This window comes from Strigops habroptila, chromosome 4, assembly GCF_004027225.2.
Source record: "Strigops habroptila isolate Jane chromosome 4, bStrHab1.2.pri, whole genome shotgun sequence".
In the NCBI taxonomy this organism is placed as follows: Eukaryota; Metazoa; Chordata; class Aves; order Psittaciformes; family Psittacidae; genus Strigops; species Strigops habroptila.
In genome coordinates, this window is record NC_046358.1 from 10,355,289 (window position 1) to 10,378,916 (window position 23,628).

Consider the following 23,628-nt stretch of genomic DNA (forward strand, 5'->3'; position numbering starts at 1 on the left):
AAAACTGTGCACCCCCCTGGACATGCCCTCCCTGGTCCCCAGGAGAGGATGGGGTACCCAGGCATCCCTCACAGCAAGCCATGTACCCTCACATCAGCCCTAAAAGCCTTTGGTCCTGCAGGTTAAACCGACTCAGCTGGAAAGATCTCCAGCCAGCTCCTGCCTTACATTTATACTCCCCTTCCGACAAATCCAGAAATCCTTCACCGCTGAGAGCCATGCCTGCATATTAACCAGCAGCAGTCTGTGCACTATAAATTCCCCACATCCCTCTCTGTTAGAGCCGTTCGGCACTGTCAGAACTGTATATAAAACCTTCCTCCATGATTTAGATGGAGGGAAGATTAAACACAAACTGAGCACTCTGTAATAGAATCTCTTTCAACAGCTGCCTGAAAACTCTGGGGTCCAGGCGAGCCCCTGCTCTGCATCACTCACACCTCAAAAACCACTGCGAGGATGGGATATCGGGAATGTGCTATGCCGAGCCACGGCACGGGGCTGAAACCATGAAATGACATACCTGGCGGTGAGGAAGGAGCAGATCAGAGCCCCAGCTCCTGCAGAGGCTGGCACTGAGTGGGTTTTACTGCCCTGCAAATATATATTGTCCTGTCCTCTGCAGCCATGGGAGTCCTTATTATTCAGCCTGCATCCGTGCCAATGGCTCTCTCCTAGGCAGCTAAAGATCACAGCCACGGCTGCTCGAGACAGTTGCTGTGACTTTTTTCATAAGGAGTATTTTGTCAAAACCTGCAAGCTTTTTGCAAAAGGTTTAAAAGAATTTTACAGCTGGAGAATGAAGATATAAGCTGTTATTCCCAGTCGTCCTAGAGAGACAATGGACAGATACTGAATCAGTGTCTGAGATGATGCTCATAGCTGTTTGAACAAAAGTGAGAGTGCAAACTTCAACCAGAGCCTTTCATCAGACCACCAAACGTTTGGCTTTCCCCATATTTCTCTGCCATGACATCTGGTTTGAACAAAGAGGAGGCATTTTGCTTCCCTGCCCCGATCTCCTGGATTTGAGCATCCTATGCAAGTCATTGAACCAGAATGGTTTGGGCTGGAAAGGACCTTCAAGTTTAAAGTTGCAATCCCCCTGACAGACGCAGGGACACCAATTCCCCACGGTCCATTTGCTAAGGAAGCAGTTTGTGGGTGCATGGGGGTGCCTGGGCATCCTGACCCCCACCCCACACCTGATAGATGCACATCTGCCCCCACCCAGTAAGCCCAATCCAGCCACTTGCAATCCCACCTCTAAAAAAGTTTTAACTAAATGGGAATATTAAGTACCTTACGTCAACCACAACAGTCTTGCTTATGTTGGATTTCAGCCTCTTTTGAGAAAGATTGCAGCTTTAGCACAAGCAGGTAATGCAAAGCTCAGTACTTGCTACAAAACTTGCTTCGGAGCAGCAGCCAGCCCACGCCATGTGGCTCCCTGCTGTCTCTGGCTCCTCTCCAGCCTGGAAGCTGCATCTGGGCATCTACTGAGGAACCCAGGGTAGTATTGTGCTGCATCTTCTCATTTGATAAATGTTATCACATGCCCTCTGCATTAGACACCAACCTTTCCTTTACCACCTCTGGTTGATGAACTCATGTTGAGTGAGGATGGGGACACAGAGGCAAGAGAACAGCTTTGCTCAGCATCCCTAGTGGTAATTCTGTGGTTTGAGCTATTTTTTTCTCCCCTCCTGCTTGACAGCTGAAGCAGAACAGTAACATTGTTCTGGGAGCTGGAGGTCATTTATACATCTGTGGCTCTGGGTTTGCAGGGGCGTGATCAGTGCAAGCACTTCTGATTGCCCCTCCCCACCTTTTCCCTTGGCTGTGGGAGCTGGCCCACACACTCAAATGGGTGGACAAACCCCAGGGGAAAGACATTATGGACATAGGCTCCATAATCACAAGTTTTATTGCCTTTGCATCTATCATAACCTAAAAACACAAAAAGGTCAGCCTGTCCTCCTTTTCCATCCTTTCCCACCCATTTCCCTCAACATCACATTTTCTCTCCATCACTTCCAGCTCTCTCCCCTTCTCCCACAAAACCAGGAGTGTTTCTAAAGCCATTAGCCTGGGAGATTGTCATCAACAGGCTTTGACACGCATGGTATCAATGAGTATCTCATTGCAAAGTGTGCATCCCCTGCAAGTGCAAATTCACCTGTGTCCAGGGCCCACGGCACTGACTCCAGTGGGAAAACCAGGAGCAGTTAGTGCCAGGACCTAAAGCCCACAGCCTCAGCAGGGTTAAATGTACAAGTATAAACTCCTGCACTGTCTCCAAGTTACGGGAACAGAGATAACATGGGTGGACCACACAAAAATCCCACTTGGGCTTATGCTTCACTAAAGCATCCTGGGAAAGACGCATCTTTCCATGCACTGGCAAGCCAGCAGCTCCCAGTCCTTCACAGCAACCTCAAATCCCTCCAGGAAAAGGAGATTTTGCCTGCCAGGGAGAATAAAGAGGGAAACAACACAACTAACAACTCTTCTGGTGAGAAGGAGCTGTGCTTATTCAAGCAACTGAAAAGCATCCCTAGCTCCACCATGTGTGTGGGATCATGCTGTACCAGACGCTGCCTGGCTGTAGCCAAAATCTTTTCCCTGATAAGCAGCATCCCCTTGCCCCGGCATCCCGCCCTTTGCCAAGTGCCGCCCGCACAGGAGGTCACTCAGTTCTTTTTTGTTGTTGTTTATTCTCGTATTCTATTTCCCTGTCCCCAGATCCCTTAGCATTTTTAAGCCAAATCAAAGCCCTGGTTTGGATTTTTTTAATTACTGATAATTAAGTGATTCTTGGCAGGGAAGGCCATGGAAACAGCGTTATCCCACAGGCAGGAATTCAGCTAGGAATTTCCCCTTATCCTCCTAGCCCTAAATACATCTGGAAAAACATATAATCACTTGATTTATTACAGCAAGTATTTCCTTGCACATACAGACCTCTCACAGCACTCCGGGATCTTTATCCCAGCAGCCTCCAGCAACACCTCAAGCTGCACTTTTGTTTCAGTATTTGTTGAGCTCCACTTTTCCTCCTGCCAAACCCACCAGGAAAACCCTCTGGATTTTTTTCAGGGGGCGAGTTGAGAGGTCTATTTTTCACTTCTTTGGATGGTGCTAGACAGCAAGAGCATCACCTGCACCCGCACAGCACTATGTATTGCAGGAGCTGAACATCTGCTGAAAGCTCAGTGGTTTTGGCCACTGTCTTCATTGTGCTGATGCTTTCCTGTGAGTTACAGCACAGCTGTGACAAAGCCCTCACAGCCCTTGCTGTAAAAGCAAAGTGGCTTTGGCAAGAGGAAGAAAACAGTAAATCTCTGATGAAAATAACTAGATGCATCTCCTCTTCTGCCCAGGCTGATTGGAACCCGCAGAGCTGGGGATGCTCGGGTGCTGCAGCTGAATTTTGCCTGAGTGGTGCGGTGGCTCTGGCTGAGAAATGATGCTCCGATGGTCTCACAGCATCTCACACACCATGGTGTGGGGTCTGGGGCTGTCTCGGAGCCCGGATTCTCTCTAGGTGGGTGGATTGACATTTGGTAACAGCAGAGAATCCGTGTGCATCCTGTGCACAAGCCAATGAGTCCCCATGGACTCAGCCAGCCACAAGCCCTCCTGCATCCTTACAGACAGCCGTGGCCCAATGTCTGGCCTCTGTGCTCTCTGTGTGTTCATACTCATGTTGGATGTTGAGCCTCAAAGAGAAAAAATAACTTTGAAAGTTCACCAGTGATGCTTTTAGCTGAATTCCTACCGGCAGCTTAGTCCTGGTGGACTTCACATGGCAAACATCACACGCATGGATGATACCCACAGCTGCATCCCACACCAGCCCCAGGACATGTGCCAGACCCCAAAACTGGAGATATGCAGGGAAACAGGGAAATCCAACTTAGAATCGTAAGGGTTGGAAAGGACCTTAAGATCATCTAGTTCCAACTTGTTCATCAGCAGTCTCCTCCAGCCTTCTGCAAAGCATCAAACCCTTTGAAAGCAGCAGCATCCTTCCCCCATGCTCCAAAGGGGAAATAAACCCAAAGATTGCTCTTCTGTCACATCTTACAGCATTTTAGGAGGACCACAGGGGTCTTCTGGGACAGGTAAGGATGCAGCCAAGAATAAACCGGCCCGAACGTCCCTTTTCCAAGCTCAAGACTGTCACCCAGAAATGCTCACAGGACTAATGGAGCAGGTTTAATAAGATGGGCTCCTTTCCAAAAGCCCAGCACATCTTGAGGAAACACCACCCTCCTGCCAAACCCCCCAAACTAAAGAAGCCATGTTCACGTAACCCCAACATGCCCCACCAGGCTGGGTTACTTTGAGCTCATCACATTCTCAGCTTCAAGCTTGAGTTTAGCCCAGCTTTTCCAAAAAAGCTCAAGAAAAAGCCTGTATCCAGGACTGTCAGCTCTAAATATTCATAAGTTATGAGACTGGCTTCAAAGTCTGCAGATTTTTTTTAGAAACTCACTCATACATTGCTATTATTCAAAATTGTCTTGTCTCTTTTTTTTTTTTTTTTTTTTTTTTTAATGTTCTATATTTGGTTTTCTTTTGATGTATCTTCTCTTCGGGATTCTGTTTTTCCCTGCAACCATATGGGCTTTAAAAAAGAAAAAAGACAAAAAGATAGCTGCAATTCTGATACATTCACACAGCTCCAGATGTTAATCCTTAGAACAAAGCAGATAGAGGACGGAAAAAATACAGGATGAAGCTGCAATAGCTGGTGGGAATCTCCAGGAACTGCATCCCTACCCAAAACTCAGGGCATCTCAAAGGCCCATTTTGTATGTCTAAGAGCAGTGGCACAGGCCAAGATGGGGGTGTGTTGGGTACCTGATTGCTCTCCTGGATTTGGATTTGCTAGAAAAGCAGGAGACGGCCATAAATTGACAGGTAAAATCCTAGGAAAAAAATAACTCAACCCTTTTAGGTGTTGAATGAGTCAGTGCTGTTCCCAGGAGATGGATACAGGGACGGGGCCAATTCGCATTTCCCATGGCTGCATCCTGCACTCAGCACCAAGCAGGAGGAAAAATTCCATTCCAATTCCTGCTCCTCCTGAAGGAATTAAAGGAAGACCCCATGCAGCAGCCCGGTGAGCACCCCTGGAGAGCATCCCCAGCCCTGCCCTTGGGCTTCTCCATCCCCATGCAGCACTTCTGCAGCACTCCCTAAATCCGAGCGATGCCAGAGATAATGCCAGCCACCATGCCAGGGGGTCTGCCTCATCCTGCCATTGCACAGCAAAATGCTTTCCATAATCCAATTATATAAAATGGATGTGTTGCTCAGTGCAGCATAGGGCTGGTGGGATCACCCAGCTAATCACCAGGGAATACAAGCTACTGGGACTTTGATCACTGCTGTAGCATTCTCTGAGGAGCAGCTTTACCTTGTAAATCCTGGAGTACACAGTTTGATGTTATCACTGGGCAGGGGGCGGAAGAGAAAGAGAAAAACAGGGAACTAAAAAGCAACTGCCTGGGTGCAGAGTGCTCGTGCATTAGCAGACTGGATGAAGAAGGGCATTTCTAGTGCAAGCAGCAGTCAGTCATCCCTGCCCATCATGGCTCTACTCCCATAAAAACCAGAGGCAAGAAACCTCCCAGAGCCAAGTGGCTGCCAACACAGTGCTGCTAATAATACCTAATTGATTATGGATAGCATGGGAAATCTCCAAAAATAGAAAGATAGTTTAGTGCAGATCCAGGATCAAATAAGGCAGTGGGGGTAACCCAGGCTGCTTTCACCGGACATCTGTTCCAGGTATAAAACCACATGCATTTGTGCAGAATTCAACTCAAAGAATAACAAAATGCAAAAACAAGTGGTTCCACTGGGCGGTTGTGTAGAAAATAAGCAAAGCACACGTGCTCTTATTCTTAATGAGCTAATGCTCAGGTTTACTAACAGCCCAGCACACTGTAGGGAATGCAAACAGACTTCCAGGAGGCTTTTGACTTCGAACACCCTGACATTTGAAAGCAGGACTGCAAAGTATCAATAAACACAGGCTAAGTGGCTTATGGAGTGGTCAATACCAGACTGTGGCTTGAGGGAGCTCCCCGGGGCGCAGTGGGGATCAGTGCTGAGCTGCTGACTGAGGACCTTGCTATTAATGAGCTGGAAATGTCTCTGAACATCTCTGCTGAGTGTGTGCAGAGTGTCAAGTAACGAGGAAGGTGGGACATTTATTAGAGCAAACGGGCTCGTTTAGCAGGCTGAGCACAGCCCTGGATTGAGGCTGATGGCAGTGAGGAGGGGGGACTTCGGGTGGGGGTCTGCAGCCAGGGAAGCCCCAGTTCCACCCAGTTCATGTCAGCAAAACCAGCAACCTCCACTACTTACCAGACACCCAGAGCCTTGTGGTTATGACCAGGGCAGTTGCAAAGATGGGATATGAACTTACATCTCTGTATCCCACTGAGGAGCTCAGCAGGAAAGTGCAGGCAGAGAGCTAGTAGAGAAACTTGAAAGAGCACAAAAATGGTTTTAAGGGCAGAAAAAAATACCATGTAGAAATGCTTGTAAGGATCTCATCCTGCTTAAGCTTATGGGAAAGCAGATTGATGTTGGCTTGACTACATATGTGAACCTGAACGGGAAGAAAAACCTGAGAACTGAAGGGCTTGTAGCCTGTTTTGAAAGAGGATGGTTGAAAAGCAGGGCCAGACTCGATTGAAATAATGAGGTATACCTCATTCATGGGGAGGGTGAGTAACAGCAGGACAGCCACCAAGGGAAGGTGGGTTAGCCTCTCCAAATGGCTCAAAAGTGGAGATGCTGTCTTGGGAGAGATGCAGTGGTTGGACACAAGTTCAAACCAGACCGGCATCCAGCAGCCTAGGGTGGGTTTTTGATCCCTCGTGTCTCAGACCTGTAGATTGAAGGTGGCCCCAAGCGATACCCTGAGGAGGGAGGTTTGGGGAGCACCACTGCAGCAGGAGCAGGCACCACTTTTGCTGGCACTGGCTCTCAGCAGCCATCTCCTCATCCATCTGCTTTCGGAGTCTGTGCTGGGTGCTGCAACACTCAGCAGCTATTAACTTCTGATCCCTCATTTTCCTTCACCTTCCATGCATTAATTCATGCACTCAGTTATCCAAGGCAGCTTATTAAGACACATTAGTGAGGCACTGTCTAAGTGTACTCAGTTCCGCAAGCCTCTAGAGCCACCAAACCCCCAGCAAAAGCCTGAAGACAGGGGCTCGTCCTGCCTAGCTTCCCATCCATGTGTTCATCTCCCCTCATTCCCTCCTCCTGCAGCATCCCACTATGCCCAGCCACAGTCCCTGGGACAACTACTGCTCTTTCCTTTCCACACAGCCCTTCAACACAGCCCACAGGCTGGTGCGTTGCGAAACCAGTAGGTCATCAGAAACAGAGCAGAGCAATTGCTTGAGGGTGATGGTGCTTTGGGTTTTTACCATGGACAGCCTCAGGACAACTCACGAGGACAGCAGGAGGCAACTCAACATCAATGCATAATCCTGTAGCAATACTCTGTCAACAGGAACAAAACTACGGCAGAAACCACTGACTCTAGTAAAAAACAACAAACCAACCAACAAAAAACCCCCAAACAACTCTGAAACCACAATATTTGAGACACATAAGCCACCCTGGTTACACTCTGATCAGCTTCACCAGCAGGTAAAAACATGAGAGTTTAACCCTTGCCACATTGCTCTTGAAAGAAGAGTTTGTACAAGCCCTGGGGCTGGAAGCTGTTAAGTTAGTGCTGCTTGACACTCTGCAGATCAGGGTCCTGAAGGAAACCTGGGCACTGGCAGGTTTGCCAAAGCAAACCCTGGGCTACAGCATCCAGTAGACGCTTTAGTTTCCCACTGTGAATTTATTTTTTGCTTCAAAACCAAGATTGATTTATTTTTTCCCCAGAGAAATCTATCAGTGCAAGCATGCCTTCAGTTCAGAAGGGCAGGACCTGTCTCCTTTGATCCTTGCTTGCAGAGCACAGGAGACACAGGGACACAGACAGGGCAGTGACATTAACAGTGCTTTATCCTCCCAAGCTAAACCCAGCCATGCTTCGGAGAACTCCTGCCAAATGCCCCAGATCTGTTTCCAAAAGCTTCCCTTGAACAGCAGCTGGATCCAGAGGAGCGTAGCACAGTAGTTTCAGCAGCCCCTGCAGCAGGGCATTGACTTACATTTCCTGAGATGAGGAGCCAGGGCCCTATTTCCTAGCAGGCTCTGTGTTTATTAATTGCAGACCTTGAATACAAAATATAGCAAGTCCTTCAACCTGCACACAGGGTCTGGGTTCTCTTCCCGGCCAGTCTGGCATTGTGAAGCACTTGGAAAGACTTCGGGGTTTTGAGGAAGTTTCTGATGTATTTGCTGGCACACGTGATGTGTCCAGTAACCAGAACCGCTGTGGAGTCATTAGCTTGAACCTCTGAACTTTTCTGGAAATGTTACCTTAAAGATGTTGATTTAATTAATTTAATAGTTCAAGATAAAGGTTTAAAATGCTGAGAACTGCCTCAGGACAATCCACTCCCAACACTTCTGTTGGGAAGTTGTTGGAGAAGCGATGATGCTCATTACAGGGTTTATTCAGACCAAACTGGCTGAATTTTTCCAAGTGGGGAAAACTTCCTCCAGATCAGATGTTTCTCTATTTAAAGCAATCTACAGCAGTGGAGCTTTGCATTTGTGAGCAAAGACCAACGAAAAATTACCTTCCCTGAAAACTGGGTGAGACAATGCTTACAATGAAGACAAGCAAGTTGCTCCTTTGCCTTAAATATAGCACCCTTCCACTGAGGCTACAGATACTTCCTTAACTGTAGGGCTATGAATTATTTAAATTTGAATATAAATCTCCTCTTCCACCTGCAAATTCTATCCAAGTGAAAAAAAGAGCTTTGAATATTTGTGTGCTTCCATAGGCTGGAAGTCCTGTGCAGACAGCCGCTTGGCATGCACTTTCTGACCTGACGGCTTGTGACAAGTCCATCCTAGCTGGGACACACCACACCTGCGGCTGCTGAGTTGAAACCTACATGAATAGGCTGAACCTGAGTTTCCCCAAATTCCCTGCTTTTCCTTACATGCCTGCCCAGGCAGCAGGTCCCTGCTGCTCCACGTGCTTCTTGAGTCCTTTCTGCATTTGCTGTACACATGGCTGTCCCTGCCTGGGAAACCTCAGCTTGGGTAGGAGGACAAGAGCCCACCTTCGCTGTTCACAGTCCATGCAGCTCAGGAGCCTGCAGATCACCGCAGCAATGGCAAGGAGGAACATCTGGCCCACACATGTGCTGGGGAGGAAAGATTTCTCCTTGCACATCAGGGACCGCCTGCTAAACTTGCTGTTCTCTCCACTGGAGGCTCCTGGCTGTCTAGACATGTTACATGCACTGAAATCCCCAGCTGCTCCTGATCTGGCTTGAAGTGACTCTCCTGGCTCTCCTCCCAAGAAGGGGCTGACTCTCCCACCAGCATGACTCTCCCCAGCCAAGGGAAAGGCAGGAGGATCTTGATACATAGGGCCTGGCCAAAGGACTTCGCTATTGGGGTGGTGTATCCTGATTGGAAGGGAGGGGAGAGAGAAAACAGATCTTACCAAAGGGATGGCACTCCTAGGAGTCCAGGGTGAACGAAGAACAAGCACATGAAGGAAGACACTGTTTTCTGTAGGGAACATTCCCATTAAAAAGAGGGAATTTATTTTCTGCCTCCAGGGAGCAGGGATAAAACCCTTTAGTCTAAAGCCATATTTCTTTCAGAAAACCCTCAAATCGTCGTTTCAACCCTCCAAGCAGGGCTGGGTAGCCCTGTAGTTCCTATTCTTTAGATAGCAAAGGGGAAATGAAAAACATCCAACCCAAGGGTTGAGCACGAAAAGGCAGCAGTGAGACCTGCCCTCCCTGTTAATGTGCTGCCTTCCCCTGGGATCAGTTATTTTGTTGGCTTTAGGTGCCCATACAGCACCTGCAGCACATGGTGGCTGTGGCAGCACTTGTAAGTGCCTTTCTGCATCAACCTGAAGATTTCAGTGGAAGTCAAGGTTTCCAAACAGGACAAGACAACCTGTGTGTATACAGGAGAGGAAAAGCAAAGCAGCTTTCCCAGGAGTACGAAGCGGCACAGAGGTAAGCCCAGGGCCCCTGGTATACACACAGGCAGCGTGTGCACAGGCTGAATCACATCCAGCGCGAGAAGTGACTCCACTTTGTATAGACACTGCTTGGAGAAAGCTTAGCCCAATCCTTGTCTAGAGGCTCGCATCAGGAGAATCACTGAGGGCCACTCTCCCTTCCTCCACCCCATCCCTGGCTCCTCACTTTGATTTAATCAGAGAGAAATGAACAGGGGAGGGGATGCGCCACAGACCTGAGATGAGCCAGATGTTACTCATTGCTCTCCCCAGCCTGCTGAGCTGGATTTGTGGCCTTAGCCTGAGAGGCAATTTGGCCCAAATCCCACGTCCCTTGAGGCTGAGGCCAAGCCTGGCTCCCATCCTTCCTGACAAACCTGGCTGCGCAGCTGCTCCATAGAGCCACAACTGGATTCCAGCCACCTGGAGCTGCCCATGGTGCACACACCTCCCTCGCCTCCACAAGGCTTTGCACAGAAGGGCCACAGAGAAGCCATCCATGAGGAGACCCACCAGCATCCCTTTCTGGTCTGTGGGCACAGCTCCAGCTGCACTCCGCTGTTTAACCCCAGACCGATGAGGAGAGTCTGAGACGCTTCTCTGGAAGGGGCAGCAACAGTCCCCAACACCTCAGCGTACAGCAAGGGAGTCTGAGGCTAGTTTTAGACTTCAGTACAGCCTTCTTCGCCCTGCTGCTCTCACAAAAGTCAACTCCTACCAGAAGTCACAAATCTCTACTTATTTCAAAGGTGAGGGCCCCTGCCTCTGCAGCCTGCTTTAGCCAGAGTTTTAGTAAAACAGCATGTAAGGCAAATAGTCCACAAAATGTATTTCTTTACATATATGAAGTGATAGGACAAGAGGGAATGGCTTTAAGCTGAAAGAGGGGAGATTTAGATTAAATATTAGGAAGAAATTCTTCCTTGTGAGGGTGGTGAGGCCCTGGCACAGGTTGCTCCGAGAAGCTGTGGCTGCCCCATCCCTGGCAGTGTTCAAGGCCAGGTTGGACGGGGCTTGGAGCAACCTGGTCTAGTGGAAGGTGTCCCTGCCCATGGCAGGGGTGGAACTGGATGAGCTTTAAGGTCCCTTCCAACCCAAACCAGTCGGTGATTCTGTATAACTCTAAGCACTGATGTAATTGGGGTTCTACTGAGTTCTTTTCTGTTAAGTATTTGTTCACCTTGAGCCCATCTTCAGACATGAGTTTTCAGTGAGTCAAAAAGAAATAACTAGGCTGACTCCTATGTCAAATTTCTGTCTGCCTTAGCTTTACATGAAAGAGATTTCCTAAGTTCCTCCCAAAAATATGCATCCATACAGCAGCACCTTGAAAGGGAAAGAGAAGCAGTAATCACAAATGCTCTGGAAACCTCTCACAAAAATCACTTCCCTGCAGCACGAGCTGCAGTAACCAAGTGAAGTTTTACAGCCAGGCAACAGAGAGGCAGGAACTCATACTCTCTTCAGTGGGGAGTGAAAAGAGACCACAGCATCTTTCATCAGGTAGTTGGAAGGATGAGAAAGGCAGGAAGGGAATGGGATGATTAGAATGACGTTTGGTCCTGTTGTCTTGCAGAAAGTGAACTGAGAACAGACTGGAAGCTGCAGGTTTGAATTAAAAGCCAAACTTGTTATCTAATGCAACTGATACAAAAATCCATGGAATTTGCACAAAAAGCTCACAGAAGGTTACTACCAAGAGGTACTATAGGGTTGCTTCAGGATCTGTGCTGTGACCTTTCTGACCCCAGGCCTCTGGGGTACCAGCAGCCACCTCAGCTACAAGAGCTCCCAATTTCTCCCTCTCAGTCCTTGTTCCTGCCTCCAGGCTTGTCTCCCCCTCAAAGCACGAGCAGAAACCTCTCCCTCACCAACATCCCCAGTGGAACTACTTTCTCTTCAGTTGCCTCCAACTGTTTTAAACAAAATCGGATCATGCCTACCTTTGGCCAGGTGTGAACTGTTGTTCTCCACCCATGCACCGCACTTCCTCAAGCACAGAATTGCTATTCAGAAACCCACCAGGGCAGACATCGGTCTGACCATGTCTGTACAGCGTGTCCAGCACCATTCAGGATGTCCTGAGTGAAGCCAGTCCCTGCACTGACAGCGACGGTCCCAGAGGAGAGAGGGTTTGCTCTTATATGGAGAGGCAGACACGCAGTTACACACAAATAACCCAAAGCTTCCCTCTCACATTTGCATGGGAGCATCCTCCCTGGAAAGTATTTAGCACTCTTCAATTACAAGGAAGCCTGATAGCCAGCTGGCTGACAACCACATCTAAAAGAAGTTGCAGATATCCTTACTGCCCTTTCCTATTCTCACACCAACATTTATTTTTTTCCTTCTTACCAAGAAAGGCTGACAATTCATTTCAGCTCATTAAAAAAAAAATAAAATGAAGCTTGTGTGCTCACAGGGACTGCATACAAAAAGGGATGAATACACAGACGCAAACAGAACACATTAACCATTATGGAAATTAATTTTAAGAGTCACAAAGCATATTATTCCTGGAAATTGCTTTTATTTAGCAATTATGTTAACACCGCAAGAAGGCAGTTGGCATTGAAAACAAACAGTTCAATTTAAAAATCAGAGAAGTGAATTAACTGAAATTTCAGGGCGCTCACACCTGAGTACACTCCACTACCTTGAATACGTAAGAATCCTCAAAAGCTTAGGGTTTTTGTTTGCTGAGAAGAAAAGGGATGAAAGGGTAGGAGAAACTGTTTAAGTTATTTATATATTTTGCAAATCAAAGTTAAACCCTGACAGCCAACAAGCAGGGGAAAAACACTGAAGGAGTCAGTGACAATACTGAGATTTTTTTTCTGTAAAATGGCTTGTACTTCCACAGGTACAACAGCAAAGAAATTCTTTCAGTCCATTTCACATGGTGTATAAAAGACCAATTTTACAATTATACCCAGAAGTTTAGCAGCTGCTAACACTGTTGAAAGGTAAACATCTCCATCACACTAGACTTTGCTGCACGAGTCTTTTCCTATGGTTGGGTCCCAAGAAGGCGCCTTCCAGGGGCTCTCCATCATGTATTTAATCCAAGAGGAAAGCAACACCTATCCCTAACCACCATGATATGAACAGAACGGACTTCCAGGTGACTTGAAGACTGACTCACCCACCAGGAAAATGTAAATATGCCCTGTTAAAATGAAATCTTGACAGCCACCAGTTTCGCCTGTAGTCTGGTTGTTCAAGCAACTTGTATTTTTGTTCCACTACCAATAAATGAAAACTCTTATGAACACAAAAGATAAAGCTCCATCTTTGCTACCTGCCAAGGCAGACAACTGATTTTTCAAGAACAGTGTGTCTGCTGTAGCCAGTGGCATGTGGTTTGCACAGGGCTTGCAGAACTACTGATGACTTCATCCTAAAAACTACCCTCTCTCCATTCCCCCAACCCCCCCAAAAACCAGCCTTACCTTCGAAGCTTTTCCTTTTCATTCACACCACCAGGTGTGAAGGCTTGTGAAGAATCCTCATAAAAATTAGAATAAGAAAATCTGTAAAAGACATTTGCAACTCCAATTTATATTTTTCTTGAAGAGATAAGCAAGCCTGAAAGGCATCTTTTTTCATTCTCTTGTTTTCCAAGCTCTATTTGTTTACCTGCAACTACATGGATAAATAGAAAGTGAGAGGAGCCAAGAACTCATAACAGGCTGAGAACTGAGCAAAGGAGCAATCCCTGGCCAGAATACTGCAGAAATGCTGGGCTGTCCACACCGACTCAACTCACATACCCAGACTCTTCTGTTCCTACCTGTGCCCATCAACAGCTCCAACTTGTCAATTCCACTTCACATCCAATGTGGCATGTTAGCAACAGTCTTGGGAAAAAAAAGACTTAACCACCTGTGACAGAGCCTTCCTTTACAAAGGACAGACAAGCACAGCTCATTCCAAGAGCATATCTGCAGCTCAGCTTTAAACAAGAGCAGGAGTCAAGCCAGGTCAGTTTTCCTCCTGCACTAAAAATGCATTCAAACACCCCTCTCTGTTCTTGTGATGGCTAGATGTCTACCAACAGTTCTCCGAGCCCACAGCTGTGTTGAGACTATGAGCTGGATGAACAGAAACATGACAGTCTTGGAGAAGCTTCCTTCCACTTCTAGAAGAAGGAAAAAAAAATGGTGAGCAAAGTGACCAGCTACTGCAACAGCACTAAAGGGAGAGTTACCACAGCTGAAACTGTTTCCTTTGGCTAGTGCATGGAGTATCAAAAAAAAAAAAAAAAAAAAAAAAAAAAAAGGTCATATTCAGAGACTATTGCAGTTTTTCACCATGATCACTCAGCTGCTCTGCTCCTCACTCAGGCTCTGAAGCAGAACCCTCAAATTCCAGGAAATGCCACTAAAACACCATAGAGTGTTTTGTTGGGAAGATCTCAACCTTTCCATGCCATCCAGAGCTTCCCAAAGAACTGGAGGAGAATCCTTTTCAGAGCACAAACCAGCTTTCAGATCATGTTTCTGATGGGTTGCCGGCACGCCTTTGCTTCAGGGTGGGTCTGTCCATACTGGAACTCGTCCAGCAGTGGCTTTGGTCAATTCTGAGCCCTATGCCCATCCTCACAAAGGAAAAAAATAAATCCTCCTCTAATTACTCTGCCAATACAGCACTACTACTGTACCCTGACACACAAAGTGACCACACTTGGAAAGAAAAATGTGATTAAAATGCAGTATCATGCTAACTGTTTTGTACTACTTGGACCACAATTCAAAATAAGAACAACGCTTACCACTCAAGACATCTATTTAGACTTCAGCACTCGTATCAAAAAGCTGCCAGGAAAAAGGGAAGTGTAACAGCTCCAGCGTGCACGGGTATGACACTTTTTGTTTTTTTTAAAGATCAAACTAGAAAAATACTTTTAGCTCTAAGTTATGCAGTCAAAGCTGGTTTTGAAGCATTCAAATAGAATCAACAGTCACAGGTGAAAAAATCCTTACTTTACCAGCATTTGAAATGGTACACAAGAAACATCGTTAACACTGAAATCATGAAAGAAGCTTTCAAAACGAAGTTTGAGAGTGGTTCTCAAGTTTACCCACTCCAAACAGAACTAGTTTTATTTACCCAGCAAATACTATCTCCTACTGAGTTACCAGACCAGAAGGTGTGTGTTTACTGAGATGAGGGAAGGAGAAAAGGACTAAGCAGCCCAACAGTCCATCATTTCATTAGAGCAGTAAGTGCAGCAGGAGTGTTTGAGAAAAATAATGCTACAAACTCTTCTGCCTTCCCAGTAAATTCAGCTCTGCAGGACTTGCCCTAGATTTGAATGCTGGTTAACGGCAAAGTACCTGGATTCATGCAAAGGAAGCGGAATGTGGAAGTTTGTTTCCCCAGCAACAGGAAAGTTTTCCTTCCTGCAGTATTCCTTGCATTATACAGAATTGCCAACAGTGAAAGAAACAAAAGTCTTGCTTAAAACAGTCTTTTCAAATAAACGCTTCACTTGGATACAAACCATTAGTTGATCTTCCACTTCATGCAAGGCAAGCACACCGCAACCAGATGGTGTGCTAGGCATTTGCAGTAAGGATTCTTCTGACACTGTACATTCACTTTGCACAGGGTATAGCTATATGGAGCCCTGAAGCAGCAATTACACTGCAACAGTGAAAGAAGAAAGTAAAGCAGCTCAGTAATGGAGACAGCTGGGAACCTGCACATTTACAGTCCATTTATGCTCAGAGGGAGACCACACATGCAAGTGCTGATCAGCTCCGCTCAGTACTACAGTTACCACCCCAGACCTGGGATACATTGAGCTCGAGACCTCTGGCCGCCAGCCTTAACACACAGCTCATGGCCTTAATTCAACAAAGAACATTTCCTGAAAGTGTATTTCATAGCATATCTTGTGAGGAACAAAGTGTTTCACCGAGTCCAGTAAGGAGGTGGTGGAGGTGAGGCTGCCTCTCACAGATGAGGTATATGTTAAATAGAAATAATGCTGCCTTATGCATATGGGACCTGAGGAACTTGTACTGAATATAAACAAGGAAGAGGCACCTTCACATTTATGACAGAAACCACAACAAAGAACTGAAGGCCAAAGGCGTTTCTTCCCAATCTGGTTGGGCTGCCGCTCTTGGTGATTAGCCACAAGGTTGTCTTGTGGGAGTAAGGACTCAGAATACAGAATCACAAGAAGATCTCATTGAAAAGGCACTAGGAAGAAGCATATAGTTTTAGATTAAGAAGATTCATCCTATTTCCAGTTACTAACTGGGACAAAAACTGTACAGTTTGGGATTTTTAGAGAAAATGCTGCAGATTTGTTTTTGAACAGCAAAAGCATAAAAAGAAAAGCTATTTCCAAATTATTAAAATGCTGAACATTTATACAGCAAAATTATATTAAAAACAGCAGCACAAAGTACGTCCCATCACCACTGGCAAGGGACGTGTAAAATGTTTATAAGGTTAACTATAAAACAACTTTACAACCAAAATATGAACAGGCCAATTCAAGTATAGCTATATACAGAATATATTAAAATCATATAAATTATGTATTTATACAAAGGGCACAAATATAGCAAAGAGCTATAGTTGATTAAACAGAACTGAGCTTGAATGATCAATTTCATCTAAAGATGTTACAGTTTTCTCCCAAATTTTTTTTTTTTTTTTTTTTTTTTTAAACCTGGATAGATTGATACCTCAGATACCAAAAGTACACAGAAGAAAAGAAAAAAAACCCAAACTAAATCACAAATCAAAGCGTTATCATCCTGTATGAAATGAAACTAACAGTGGGCAGGGTACATCTCATGAAATTCTGATTTAATTTTTTCCATAGTAAACATTTATCAGCTCTCAAAAAGTCAGGAATTTCAAGTGATCCACTTCAGATGTACCACCCTGGTGCATATTTGATTACATTTGAATGTGGTTTGATTTGCAAACATTTAAAAAAAAAAAAAAAATGGATACAAACACAACACAATCTGCAAAAAAAGGTGACAGATGGCAGCAGGTTGAAAACTGAACAAAAATAGTCAGCTGAACTAGAATTGACACTCTCCTTACAGCATTTTGGCTAGTAAGTGAGCTTAAAAAAAATAACTTCTAATTGCTTTTTTATTTCAAAACATAACAGCACATAACCACAATCCATTGAAGCACTTGAGAATCTAAATAGTCCCATCCATGGGTTTAGATTTAAACAAACTAAGTGCTTTCCTGAATTCAGGTCTATGTAAATAAGTTCTGCATAAGTTGTACCTAAACCTTCTGTCTTGCTGCAGCACTACCCCTTCATTAATGCAGTTCTTAAAGGCTTGCTACATCTCAGTGAACCCAATGGTCCTGGGCATGCAAGGAGCAGTTAGGGCAAGCTAAGTTAAGCAGAAATAAAAAGGCCAGACTACACATATACAGAACACTGGCTTAAACCCCAAAGTTATGTAAAAAAGTAAAGCAGTTTCACCATATGCAGGTTAAAGGAGGGGAAGGGGGAGGAAAAAAAAATAAAAATCAGCCATATAACCATACATAATGAACAGTGGATATCTTGCACTGAAAGGAAATCAATGCAAACAGGATTTCCTCAGTTTCAAGTAATCTTTGATGCCTTTTTGGCCAGCTGTGTTCTACCATAATAGATATTTTAATAGCTTTTATACTCTACAATTTAGACAGCTAATTTTTCTCTTACATATCCAATTATCTCTAGTGAACATTCACCTATGGCTGTCCACACATTCTGTATTAGCTCCTTGAGAAACTATTCAAGTTAAATTATATCGCAAATTAGAGACAGTTACATTCTGTATGTTCCTTCTAGATTTGAAAAATAGGTTTTAAAGGCTTGTCAAAGTTTAGAAGAAAAAAACCTTTCCATTAAAAAATCTTAGCTTAAAAAAAAAAATCATTAAGACACTTTTTTCTGATCCAGGGTACTAATAAAAAGATTACAAATATACTACAATTGGACCAAGAAGACTTCATGAATATGCTGCTTTTGAGCATGCAACACCACTGATATCTGTGAAGTTCCAGGTATCAATGTATCCCAATTCCACCACAGTCCCTCACGATTTCCTTGTCAGCAACCCATCCCCACCCTACCACCCTATTAATAACATTATAAAAAAAAGGTAAAATCTAGAGTTAGTGGCAAATTCTTCACAGTAAATTGTTAAAGAAAATGTTATTGTGGTCATTGTAAAGCGGTATCAGTCAACTGGACCCTGAAAAATTAGCTTGATGCAGTTGTGTTCCCCAGACAGTTGTGTTGCACAAAAAGGGCAGGCAGCATGAAATGCATGAGTACCATGAGGCAGAGGGATTTGAGACCAGTATTTTGCAGACTTCTCAGAGCACACATGTCCACAAGGGGTGAAAGCATGAGTTGGAGGACCAGCATCCACATAAAAGCCTGCTTCACAACCAAGCCAGAGAGGCACATAGGGGCCAATGGTTCTGCACATAGGACATTCCCGCTCATTCGCTTCTGTGTCACTGCGATGTCCCCAGTTGTGATAGCCATGAACATGACCACAGCTGAGGTATGCCCATGGCTGTTTCTCTTCTACTACATCTTTACGGTTGATGCTGGGAAATGCTAAAGTGTTTAACCCAACAGGACACTGTGGTCTGGCAGCATTTATCTCCTGTCGCAGAGCTTCAATGTGTTTCTGAGTTGGAGTGTGAAACAGTCCATCTGCCGTTCTCCACAGAAGGGTGGCTCCACACAGGTCAATGAGAGAGCCATCTTGTAGGACGTTGGTCTCGTTTTCTACCTAAAGGTAGAACACAAGGACAAGCAGTTAAGCCTGAGAGCTTTTACAGACAACTGAGTTCTGTAAACGTGTCGTCTTTCTCACCAAACTGTTACCCTCCCCAGCACATTAGATAATTTTTTCCACTGTTTCATTGCGACCCCTTCATTTGTCTGAATCCATCTCTTGTCTCTTATCCTATATTTAAGATTATAACAAGCATTGGTGTCTCATTTTGTGCTGGTACTGGAGGCCTTAACTTTGCAACTGTTATATGCTATGTCAATACTAGTAATTATAAATAGTCTTCCTGCCTGCAATTCTTTGGGAAAGGTATTACATTAGTAACCACTAACTTATTCACAAATATCCCCTACCTCTCAGCATGCTACTCTTCCTCTTTAATACTGATTGTCTGTGTGCCTTTGTCATGTTTAAGGTAAGTCCTGATAGACTGAAGAGGAAAATTGCTTTTCCCCAAGGGCTGTATTAGCAGATTGCTCCCCTGCAATTCTTTGCCCACTAGACTGGCAGAGGCTGCTCATGCAACAAAAGATCCTTTTTGGACTAAAAACTGCTACTCAGGACAGACCAGCTGTCCTGCCATTCAGATACCTTTTTTTTTTTTTGGCTTGTGGTAAGCATAAAGCATTTTGCTGGAGCATGAACTCCCACAGTGTACCTCATCAACAACGAAACTCTTCTGGAGATGCATTAGGGATAAATGACAAATGCACTGCAAGCTACGTGCACAGGTACTTACACAGATTATCATTACAGCAGAGTGAGTTACCAGTTGAATTTCTCAAGTAACAAGTTCTGCAACTGAAGCCACACAGGCTCAACTTCTGAACAATTAACCACCCCAACTAGTTAAGCCCTTTATTTAATGAGCTATTGCATGCAAATATAGCCCCAGTGTGCACTGCCTAAAGATTTCTCTCATCTGACCAAATGCAGGTACTTCAAATATTTTCAAGGGATTATGACAAACACACATATTTTGCTGAAATAGTCTTTATTTTAATGCCACAAGCATATAAGCAACTTCTACTATTGCTACTAGTTCAGTAATGATGAATATATATTAAAAAGGTTCTTTATGAAATTTAAGAGGAAAACAGACATACTGCTGGCTTTATGCATAGAAAATACCACTAAGGCAAAACAAATAGCCAAATACAAATACATTAAGTAGGTCACATGAAATCATCATGTCTGCCTAAGAATACTATGAATAACAACCAATTTGGCATTTACATTTTAATCCAGTTTAAATTTGGAGATTAACTGTGCATCATCCTTGCACAAAACACCTAGATGGTACAATACAGACTACAGATAAGAGGTCCCCAGTGCAAAGCACTTCCAGCAGAAAAATTCGGCAGTTGAAACAGAGATGAGAGAAGCCTTGATTTGATGCACTTTTCAGATAATTCCTGCACCAACAGCAAAGCAAAAAGCTCTCTCATATGCAATGTGTTCAATTCATTATACAGTATGCATTTGGTTTTATGAACCCAATCAACGAACACTGATCACATCAATACCAGTGTGCCATGTAATTTTATTTAAATGAGAATTCAAGTCATTCTGGATGCAGGAAAGGGTATTTATTTGTTTTAGTATGCCTTTCTTCAGCAGCACTAAAAAGGTGTTCTGCTAACCAGATACAAAGGGTGCAATTGTAACATCATCTGTCCCAGTCCCCAAGGCAATGTTTGCCTGCCATCATTAAAGTGACAAAGCAATTTATGTACAGCAGGCTGCCTACTGAAAGCAGAACAAAACAGTCAAACTCCATTTTCCTAACTCCTTTGAGCAGTCAGTTTTCTGCAAAGCCAATGTCAAAGTTGGAAAAGTCAGCTCAGTGCAAGTATGTGGGATACCTCTAACACCATCAAGCCAACGGGAAGTTAAGGTAGCAACACAAAAGCAACTTTGGCATGAAGAAGAGAAGATATTCCCCCCCCTCCCCACTTTCTTAGTCTTTAAAGTCTACTAACTGGATTATAAAGCTACAAAAGGGGCACCTTCAGCTGCTGTGAAGATGACCCTTGAACATCCTCTCACTTCCTGAACCCTAACAAAGAGCAGAACGAGCTTTTCCAGGTCTGCAGGCAGGACAGCATTCTAACCTACCTAGAAGCCAAAGAGGACTTCCGGGAAGCTCATCTCCTTATCGAAAATATGGTTGCCTATGTATTTTGCTGGGCTACTTCTATACGGTGGTGGTTAACTCTCTCCACCCCCCCACTCCACCCCCTCCCCCCACTTCCCCAGCAGGGGGAAAAGGATGAGAGATGGTAGCATTCTTTTTTGTACTCCCCACAGATCTTGGGAAAGGAAAAGAACAGGAGAGCCATGGAAATTCCCTCCCATCTTCTATGGAAAGACCTCATAGCAGCCTTCCAGTATCTGAAAGAGGCCTACAAGGGTGCCGGAGAGGGGCTCTTCATGCAGGATTGCAGTGATAGGACAAGGGGTAATGGGTTCAAACCTAAACAGGGGAAGCTCAGGTTAGATGTAAGGAAGAAGTTCATTACTGTGAGGGTGGTGAGAAGTGGTAAATGCTCCATTCCTGGCAGTGTTCAAGGCCAGGTCAGACAGAGCCTTGGGTGACATGGTCTAGGGAGAGGTGTCCCTGCCCACGGCAGGGGGGTCGGAACTAGATGATCTTAAGGTCCTTTCCAACCCAAGCCATTCTATGATTCTATGAAAAGCAGACACATGCTTTCATGGGAACCCCTTTCCCAGTTATGCATGCCACTGGTCTGTGGCAGCAAAGCCCATCCTGCTTCAAAGAATAAAACATGAATATGCTTAGCGGGGCTTCTCTTATCTTCCTAGTACCAGGTAAATCAAACACAACCTGTGTTATGCAAACTTGTTTTCGCATACAAGTGGACTCTTCCTTTTAAAATAGCACTGCAAAAGACAGCTCCCCATGCAGTAACTTCCAGATGTCCTCATGTCTCAGGAGAACATTTCAGAGATGGAGATTCAAGTGCAAAGTTTATTTAGCTTTTACGCTCTGTGCTATTTCAGTGGGAAAAGCAGCATTAGAAGAAAACTTAGTGTTCTCCTGTATAATCAGAAACAGAAGAGCAGTACAGAATCTACTGTAACACACATCTACTTAGATCATTTCAGTGCCCACTACCCAGGGACAAAACTAGTACTCAGCAATCACCCTATGACTGCCTCTATTCAATGCCAGGAAAACAAGTATCCCTTATACTGTTTTAATTACCTGTTACTTTTGACTTACCAGTTTCCCCCTTTGTTGAGCAGATCTGGTTTCCCGGAGAGTGTACACATCACCACAGACTGAGATTTCCCGCCAAACTCCAGGTTTAGACTCTTCTGTGAACCCTCCTTTTGGATGCATAACCAGCACCCCATTAGTTGTCAATCCATCCATATGGCCATCAGGATTTTTCCACTTTGCTGCTTTTTCCTGCATGTGACAATCATCCCAGCACAGAAAAAGTTTGTCTAAAACCGCATGGACTGAAGAAGTTTTACATGCTTGAAGTTTTACTAGCACTGTCTAAAACACATTTCCTCACCAGCTGGCAATACTTAAACAGATTTACAAAGAAAAAAAACCACTTTTAATACCCTGAGCCAGACTGGTAACGTCTTTTGCTTATGCATCTTCAATTACTATTCTCTCTTAAAATATTATTAACTCAATTGAGTGCCCCTGACTGCAGGTCAGGTAAGACTTAAGGGCTAAAAGGTCAGTAGCATACTCCTAATTACTGGAATGCTATTGTAAAGGCACATCCTTTTCCATAATGCAGTTGATTCACTCCTGCAGTGCCCACAACTGCAACAGCAGCTTACTCATAATGGCTAACAAAAATGTATCAAATAAACCTAAAGAAAATCCACTAACAATTACTAAAAGAGAGTCTCATTGTTAAAGACCATTATGACCATGAGTCCACATTGGTAATAAATCAGGCACATAAAACTGCCATTTCTACTTAACACTGCAGCTGGTACACTGAAGTCATAAAAGTCTCATGACAGGATAAGTTATCAACTAGTACAAGGAAATTTTGGGGCTTGAAAATAGGAGAATAAAAACCAGAATTTGTTCATACATACCGTAATTATTATTACTTACACCAAGAAATATATTTTTAGATGAGTCAAATCCAGCTGCAAAAATCCTTGCTGTATATGGTGGGCTCCTGTCACAGACAATCCTGCATGCAAAACGGGATATGGTGCTTTGGGTAATCTGGGTTTCATCATTATTTTGACTTCCAGAAATAGTATCTGTTACTACAAAGTCTATGGGGCTTTCTGTGGATCTCCCAACCTGAAAAAAATTTAACATAACAGTAAAATTAGGAAGAGTCATAGAAATATCAAGCATTAAGGACACAGTTTTGCCAAGTTAACGTTGATGACATTGCTAAACTACTGCCTACCAAATTTTTGGATGGCAAGATCCAAACAGAGACTAATCTGTATTTTCACATTTGTCCTAGGCAGAAATACATCATTGACATAGCATGACAAATTTTCACTTACTATGACTGATGCACATGCTTGCCCAACATAGCTGCAATTAATTGTTTGCTAGAGTATTGCAAACAACAGGGAAGTATTATCACCTTGCTATTTCATAATCCAACCACAACAAGCTACTTACCACTACATTCTGTAAATTAAAAAGAC

At 44.5% G+C, this 23,628-nt stretch overlaps 1 protein-coding gene across 2 annotated transcripts in view; it reads right to left on the bottom strand.

Annotated features, from left to right (window-relative positions):
• Nucleotides 1–12,672: 12,672 nt before the first annotated feature.
• Nucleotides 12,673–23,628, bottom strand: part of PELI2 (pellino E3 ubiquitin protein ligase family member 2) — an 81,115-nt gene continuing 70,159 nt past the window's right edge. For both annotated transcript variants that reach the window (XM_030481865.1, XM_030481866.1), the window contains exons 4-6: nucleotides 23,069–23,266; nucleotides 22,202–22,390; nucleotides 12,673–18,951 (exon numbers count right to left, since the gene is read on the bottom strand). In XM_030481865.1, the coding sequence (XP_030337725.1) occupies nucleotides 18,385–18,951; nucleotides 22,202–22,390; nucleotides 23,069–23,266 (954 nt within the window). In that variant the 3' untranslated portion in view covers nucleotides 12,673–18,384. The remainder of the gene's footprint in view (nucleotides 18,952–22,201; nucleotides 22,391–23,068; nucleotides 23,267–23,628) is intronic.